An 8,923-nucleotide genomic window follows, 5' to 3' on the forward strand; every position below is an offset into this window, starting at 1 on the left:
GTAACATGCTGGATCTCATTCCCCTGACCCTGAAATAGTCTCCAGTGGGACATCATTGGGAGGGCCAAGTCGAGACAGACTTCTAAGATCTCAGGGAAAGGACTAATGGAGATTTACTGCGCCCGCTCGAGAAATCTACGATTAACGGGGATTTTGTGATTCGTGATTCATGAATCTACAGAGTTACTTCCCTGTTGGAACTATTCCAACAACTTTGATTGTCACTCAGAAGTTGTTTAGAATTTTGTGCAAGGATTTCAGGAAGACTTTTAGTGTCTTTGGCTATGTCACTAATTCAGCTGTAGTTTAGGGTTCTAGGATATCTTACTGCCATGGTTAAGTTTGTTCATTTTTTTGTGTGTGTGGAAATAGGAGATCGAGTCTAGTATCAAGCTAATGATACAGTTATTGTGATAGTGTAGGAGGCTGACAAACCACTCAGCACAAGATCAGTAAAAATGTCCCATTTGTCCACTTGCAATATGCAGGAGTAAAGAAGTACTGTGTAACTAAAACAGCGACCTCAAGATTCTGTGGGTTGTGTGGATGCCAGCAGGACAATGTTTTTTTTTTACACCATTTTATATAACAGCTTTGGAGTCGAAAGACAGACTCCTGGCCTGCTGCATAAGCCAGTGTATGGCTTCTGCTGGATTGAGAGTTCTCACCTGTTTTGTAATGTGCTTTGTAGATTGATAGAACTCAACATTTTTAATAAAAGTTCCCTCTCATATGGCCTGATTAATTTATCTTAAAGTTCCTATCACTTCAGAATAATCCAGAAATTGTTGTGAAGATTGAGATTTTAAAAGTTCACTGACAGCTTTTTCCATTTGTGGATTAAAAATTCTTCTGATCAAGGACATCTCAAATGTGTTTGCCTATAATTACAACTTGATGCTGAACATGACAAGTAAATTGATGTCCTGATGCCTCAGAACTAAGATATGGCTTCAAAGTCTCCTTTAACAACTTTCTCTAGAATACCATGACTAAGTCATCTATGATGGTAACTGAAATAAAATAGGTTCCCAATCCTGTAATATCTTGGTTTGTTCCTCTAGGGATGCTTTCTCTCGAGTACTATTTTATATGTTAAAAAGTGAATTTTCCCGATTTAAATGATTGTTTTGCAGAACATTCTGGTATATTTTCATTTTGGTTTCAAAATTAAAAGAAGCACAGAATAGAAAGAACCACATAGAAGAACAAAATTGTGAGTGCCTATAATAATAAACGTATCTGATGTAATCTTATCAGTTTTTTTGCAGGCTGTGATGGTCTGTGTGGAAGCTCTGAGTGTTTTCCGGAAAATCATGGAAAATCAAAGCTTTGTCACTGAGTTTGTCCTCCTGGGATTTTCACAGAATCCAGAGGTTCAGAAAATTGTATTTGTCATATTTTTGTTTGTCTACATTGCAACTATCTGTGTCAACCTCCTGATTGTGGCATCCATCATCAGCAACCGAGCGCTCGTGGGATCCCCAATGTACTTCTTCCTGGTATTTCTTTCATTGCTGGATTCATGTATTATCTCAGCGACTGGCCCTAAAATGATCATAGACTGTCTCTATGCAAAGAAAACCATATCCTTTGGAGGTTGTATGATGCAGATGTTTGCTCTACACATGTTTTATGGAGCAGAGTTGATTGTCCTCACATCCATGGCCTATGACAGGTATGTGGCCATTTGCAAACCCTTGCACTACACTTCTATCATGAACCCAAGTCTCTGTGGCATTCTGATTGGAGTAGCCTGGGCAGGGGGCTTTCTGCATTCTATTATACAGATTCTTTTTACTGTACAACTTCCTTTCTGTGGCCCCAATATTATTGATCACTTTAATTGTGAATTTTTCCCATTACTGAAGCTTGCCTGCACTGATACCTATGGCTTTGGCCTTATGATTGCGGCCAACAGTGGATTCTTTTGCATCCTAATCTTCTTAATGTTACTAGTGTCCTATGGGGTCATCTTGTTCTCGCTGAGAAACCACAGCACTGAAGGAAAGAGTAAAGCCCTCTCCACCTGTACAACTCATATTGCTGTTGTGGTTTTGTACTTTATTCCATGTATATTTGAGTTTGCGCGGCCTCCAGTTTCTTTCTCCTTTGACAAAATCGTGGAGATATTCTACACCTTCCTAACTCCTTTACTCAATCCTTTGATTTATGCTTTCAGAAATAAGGAGGTGAAAAATGCCATTTGCAAACTGTGCCGCCGCTTAATGACTGTCTCTGTTGAAAAATAAAGTCTTAATATTTTTAAAAAAATGGTTCAATCTAACTTTATTGCATCAGATTGATCTCTGAGTGCAAAGTGAGGAATAAATCCTCAGACCTTTCAGATGTTTCTGCCACTCCCCCAAAATCACACAAAAGTTAAAAAAGAATAATAAATTAACATATTTTGAAAAATTTCTAGACTGATTTAATGAATTATAATTTTTGAAATGCCAATTAAATTTCTTTACTGATATTTGAAAGAATCTTTAGACTTCTGAGACAAAATACTTCACCCCATTCCCATTTTCTTTGCAGGTGCATTGATTTTAGTTCTGCATGTTCTATATTAACTGTAAATAACGAGATTTATTGCAGATTGCAGTGTGAGTGAGTTAAATTCATACATACATATATTTTTATCTATCTATATACTCATTATCTTTGATGTATTCTGATGCGTCAGATTGTATATTTTTTGGTGTAATTTTAGACTAAGAATGTTAAATAATTCATCTTTTAAATCAGTTACTTCTCTGTGAATTCATTATTACTAAAATTTCACTCTTTGTGTGATAAGAAAACTTTGTTGAAATATTCTTGCATAATAATTAGGTCATTTTCATAGGATCTAAGCATGGTCAATTTATAGGGCCTAAGTATGGTAAATTTCCTCATTCTGCTTTTTTTTTAATGTTTTATTTTCACTGTATCACTGTAATCTCCTTGATCATTGATTTACTCAAGCGGGTCCCAGTAACGTGTCCTTTCATCCTAGCTCTGAAAATTTAGTATCCTCTCATTTCTTGTTTTCCCCAGTGGTGCTCCAATGAAGGCTCTTTCAGGGTAAGGGGAATGAGACCCTTCATTTGTACTGTATTTGCCATGCCAAATACACCATGGAGAGTTTGCAAGGCTCTGTCTTGCCCACAGAATGCTCTCGGTAACTTACCAAGTTCTCTTTTCTCAAAAAAATAGTTTCAATTTTATTGAATAATAGAAGGAAATGTAGGCAGAACTCTCCATGACATTGAAGATAAAAGCATCTTTAAGGATGAAACAGCACTGATCATGCAAGTGGAAGCAAACATAAACAAATGGGACTACATCAAATTAAGAAGCTTCTGCACTTCAAAAGAAACAGTGACCAAGTTTTCTGAGACGGAGAGCTAGGCAATAAGATGTCAGAGAATTGCTATTTATTCAGTCATTGATTTAACTGATTGAAATGGGCATGAACTCCACAGTACAGTTTTTAGTCAGTATATTAAATTTATTATATTTTTTTATTCACTTGTATCACTTATAGTCCTGTTGATCTTTGATTTGCTGAAGCCAGCGCCAGTAACGTCTCCATTTGTCCCTGTTGCAAGCTAGTGTAGCCCCATAATACCTGCTCGCTCCAGGAACAGGAAGAGCCTCAACTCGTTCATTCAGAGATTTGAAGAAGAAATCTGACCATCTACTTGGTGGGCGTCCATGAGGTCTTCTGACATCCCGAGGAATCTAAGTGGTAACAGCTTTAGTCCAATGGTAGTCTCTGAATCGCATTACATGACCTGCCCATCTGATTTTTGATGCCTTGGCAAATGAGACAGCATCTCTGATTTTTGATCCGAGGTCAAACTCCGCATTCCTTCTCTCACTTGAGTGAGCCATGATATTCCCAGCATAGCTCTTTTGATTCCTCTTTGGGATACCCTAATAGCATTCTCATCCTGATTGCGTAGGGCCCAGGTCTCTGAGGCATATGTTAGTGCAGAAAGAAAGGTGGAATCAAAAAGAGGAAGCAGGAGTCGGAGGATCTCTGTTCTCTTAACCACCTCTTCGATGCTCTTGAATGCATTCCACACTGCTCTTTTCCTCTTGCGCAGTTCTCGCACCAAGTCATTCCTCATGTTGGGTTCTCGACCCAGGTACACATAGCTGCTGCAATCGGAGATGTTCATTCCATTGTGAGCAAATGGAGCTTTGGGACCAGTTCCTTTTTCATCAACATTCTCTTGTTGAGATTCAGCTGTAATCCGAGTTTTCCACACATGAGGTCGATGTCCGTCAGCATTTGTGCTGCTTGTCTAATGTTTGGTGTTATGAGAATGATGTCATCAGTGAAGCAGAGAAGGTGTAACTGCCGACCATCTGTCTTCACTCCCATAACTTCCCATTCCAGTCGTCACATGATGTTCTCAACTGAGGCACTGAAGAGTTTTGGTGAAATGGTATCACCCTGCCATACCGTTCTCTTTACATCAATGATTTTTTAATTTTTAAATCATTATATTTTTATTATTATTAGTTTTTGAATTACCATGATATAGTTACAAAGCTTTTCTGTTTGAGTTTCAGTCAAACAATGATTGATCACCCAACCTCCACCAGTGCACATCTTCCACCGCCAAAGACTCAAGTATCCCCCCATCCCCCCCGTCCATCCATCCTCTATGGCAGAAAATCTCTCAAATACTTTATTTTGTATTGCTTGTTAGGAGTAGCATAAATTGTTGCGTTGCCACAAGTTTGGCCGCCTGCTCCTGTAAGTACTGTTTTTAGAAATCTCTGCAGCGAGCTGCTCAGTTTGGAGATGCTTTAGTGTGGCTTCGGATCATGGTCATTAAGGACCATATACAGCAGCCAGAGGCAGTTTGTGGCTGTGACCTACAGGTCCCATAGTCATGTCTTTCCCGTATAATACTTCAGCTTTCATAATGTAGTAAGCATTGTGGTGAAGTAGTGTGAATTTTTTCCATAATCACCCTCACATTTTGCTCTCATCTTGTTCTTTTTTGATGTGTATTCAGATGCAATTATTCTCAAAATGAAAAAGTTGAATTGTATTTTATTCATGGGCTACCCTCACTCTGATTCACTGTCAGATAAGTGTAAAAGAGGAAAGTACCACCAGAATTATGGATTTCCAAACAGACAAAGTGGATTATCTTTCCTCTATTTAACATAAAGAGTTGGCATTTTCCATTGAATTAAGGACAATATTTTGGACATTATCATTATTTGAGCAACATATGCATACCTAAACATTTTTATTCTTAAGTCCTTTTTAAAATAGTGACTAATACAACCTATAACACTTGTCTTAGATTTGTGTTATAATTGAAAATTAATACATTGAGAGTAAAGAGGGCTATACTGCAATTAAATTTTCTAGTAGACACGGAATAAATGGAGCATACTTCATAGTCAACCACATCACTATTGTAGATATTTTTCAAAGTGAAATTTAAAGCTTAGGAGTATAAAACAAATGATATTAAGAATATTTCGATAAAAAGATAAAAGAGTTTTAGCATAGGATTAGAATTCAAGATGAGTAGAAAAATACCTGGTCACACTTCCTGATAACTATTTAAACTGAAAAGACAATAGGAACTGTCGATTAAATTTTATACACTTTATACACTGATTAGGATTTCTCTAGATAATTTTTTGTTGTTGGAGGGGTTCAAATGGCAAAGCTTATGAAATACTTCTGGCGTTGCACTTAGGAATTATTCCTAGTGATAGTTGGGGGGATCATATCGAACCATGTACTAGGAATTGATTGAAGTGGTGTCAGTCTCTTTTATGACAAGATCCCTACTTGCTGTAATATCTCTCTGGTTTTTTCTAGAAACTTTCTTACCTGGAGACAAAGGCAATAACAATTACCAGAGAAGGTGCAGATGTCTATTTAATATTTTTGATAGGATATCATAAAATTTGTATTTGTTTTATTAGTTGAAACTTCTTTTATTATTGCTACTAGTGAAATTAAAAATAACATTTGGTTTACTAAAGGAAATGTTTCATTTTGTTTATTTATTATTTCTTTATTTTTAATAAAAATTTTATTATATTGAATCACTATGTGGAAAATTGCAATGCTTTCTGGCTTAAGTCTCAGTTATACAATGCTGAAGCAGCCATCACTTCACCCGTGCCCATAGCTCAGGACCAAAAAAAACCAAAAAAAAAACCCCAAAAAACACAAAAACCCACTACACCTCCCATCCTACCCCCCTAGCCCCCTTTCATAATCATTTTTAAAAGGTGCCTGTAAAGGTGGCAGGCCAGGCTGGGGCAGGTACATAGGACAGATAATCTGGGCAGGTGATGGAGGAAAGTTGACATTGCTTGTGGGCTTGGTGACAGAATATCGTGTGTCAAAAACCCTATTATGAAAAACCTTGTAATTTACATTGCTATAATAAAATAAAATTTTGGAAAAGAAAGATTTTTATAGTTTTTTAATAAGTTTAGCATTAGTTCTATTGTTGCCAATCAAGTATGGCACATTTCAAAATGGAATTTAAAAAATTATTGAATGACAGTGAGTTACAGTTACAAATCTTTCCTGATTGGGTTTCAGTCATACTAAAATTGAACAGCCATCCCTCCACCAGTGAACGTTTTCCACCACCAATGTTACCAATTTCCCTCCTGCCATCCCCACCCCAATATACCTCCTGCATCTGTGGCAGGTATCTTCCTTCTAATTAACACTCTACGTTTGGGAATTACAGTTTTCAATACAAATATTGGAAAGCTGTAATGTTTGGTCCTTTATCTACTTTCAGCACACATCTCCCATCCCAAGAGATCCCTCCAATTTAGTAGTCCCATCTCCATCCCAAGTGCCTCTTCCCCCAGCACATTTTGCTGGGTTCCAAACCACAAGATGATTCTCTTGGCTCTTATCTTACTGTCTTAAGGTGTTGGTGTCATATTATGATATTTTATATTCCACATATGAGTGCAGTCATTCTATGTCTGTCTCTCACTTTCTGACTCATTTCACTTAGAATGATAATCTCCATGTCATCCACTTATAGGCAAATTTCATGACTTTATCTTTTCTAACTATCGCACTGATCGCACTGTTGTCCCATTTTTCATCTATTTGCTCAAGCGGGTACCAGTAAAGTCTCCATTGTGAGACTAGTCACTGTTTTTTGGCATATCAAGTATGCCACGAGTAGCTTCCCAGGCTCTGCCATGTTGGTGGGATACTCTCCTGGTAGCTTGCCAGGCTTTCCAAGAGGGATGGAAGAATCTATCCTGGGCCGACCCCATGCAAGACAAATGCCCTACCCACTGTACTATTGCTCCAGTCTTTTCAAACAGCTGCATAGTATTCCACTGTGTAGATGTACCAAAGTTTCTTTAACAAGTCATCTGTTCTCGGGCACTTGGGTTGTTTTCAAATTCTGGCTATTGTCAACAGTGCTGCAATAACCATATATCCAAATTCATTTTTAAATTAAAATCAACTTATTGGGTGAGGAAAATTTAATAATTTATATATTTTACAAAAATAGTTTTATGTTTTTAGGTTAAGTAAATATTATAATTACCATATGCATTTCTTTTTTTGTTTTATTTTAGTTGTTTACTTCATTGTTTTCCTTTTAATTTAATTTATCTTTTATTTTCTTTTTAAATTAAAGCACAATTTTTTACAAAATTATTTATAGTTGAGTTTTAGAAATACATTATTGCAGCTCTGATGCTACCACCAGTTTTAACTTTCCTCCATCAATTTTCCCAAATTCCCTCCCATATCACTCCCACCCCGCTAGCCTGCCTTTCCAACAGGCACCTTTCTAAGTTTGGTAAAGTTTGGGTCTTTGATTTCAGTGCTTTGGACATTTGATACTTGGCTTTATCATTCCTCAACATAAACTTTACACTGAATCCTCTGACCTGGGCCCCATTGCTCCTCTAAATAAATGAGGATTCCAAATAAATGGTTGAATTAGATCCATGATACATGAAATATTGAAAAACTAGCTCGTTATTTTTTAAGTAGATAAACGTTCTTCTGACTGTCACCATTGTATTTTTGTGTGATATTTCACTCTTTTACAAGTATGTGTTTATGTATCTAAATGATGACAGAGACACAAAATACATTTTCACAAGAATTAATCAAATTGAAGGTACTATGATAGTGCTAGCACAATGTTCATTATTTGTTTCTATAATTGCAGATCATGTATGATTACCATGACAGCTTTGAGGATTTCAGTCTCTTGACTTCAGTTGCCCATGGCTTGCGAATGAGCTCCAGAGTTTCTGAAGATAGGCATCTCTTTGTGACCCAAAATGTTGTAGTTGATCTTCTGTGCTTGCACCATTAGGTCCTGGATAGATGCTTCTGATTCCAGTGTCAGTGCATTGAAAGTTCAGACAGTCATTTAGTCTATCTTTGTTTTGGCAGTCTAGTTCATCCCTGAGAGTTTTTCAGCCTCTCCTTGCTCATCTTTCTTGATGCTGGTGCATTGGGGCTCTTTGGGTATCAGGCGAGTGAGCCCCATTGTTGTTACTGTTTTAGGCATATCGCATATGCCACGGGTAGCTTGCTAGGCGCTGCCGGGCGGGAAGGGTGCTCTCTGTAGCTTTCCGGGGTCTCAGAGAGGGGGGAGGCTTTTAGGGCGGGCTCCAAAGGCCCTTAGAGGTGTTCCCATGGTTCACACTATATTTGATCCCCATCAAATATGGTGTGGGAATTATGAAAAATGGGTATTAAGTGTCTTAAAGTATGTCAGGAGAGCAGCCTGGAGCGTGGCTGTGGCTGGGTAGTGGAGGTAGTGGGGGGTAGGCATTAAGGTATTTATCTGGCTTCAGTAGGGTGGGGCGTCTGGATTAGACCCCTCTCTAAGGTGCCAGAGATTGGAGCAGGCAGACAGAGGATCTTGTTTCCGGG

At 37.8% G+C, this 8,923-nt stretch overlaps 1 protein-coding gene across 1 annotated transcript; it reads left to right on the forward strand.

Moving 5' to 3' along the window:
- The first annotated feature begins 1,277 nt into the window (after positions 1 to 1,277).
- On the forward strand, positions 1,278 to 2,252 carry LOC101546775 (olfactory receptor 4C15-like). Its single transcript, XM_004622031.2, has one exon. It carries the CDS (start codon positions 1,278 to 1,280, stop codon positions 2,250 to 2,252), a length of 975 nt encoding a protein of 324 aa, XP_004622088.2.
- Positions 2,253 to 8,923: the final 6,671 nt, after the last annotated feature.

Source organism: Sorex araneus, chromosome 6 (assembly GCF_027595985.1).
Source record: "Sorex araneus isolate mSorAra2 chromosome 6, mSorAra2.pri, whole genome shotgun sequence".
Lineage (NCBI taxonomy): Eukaryota > Metazoa > Chordata > Mammalia > Eulipotyphla > Soricidae > Sorex > Sorex araneus.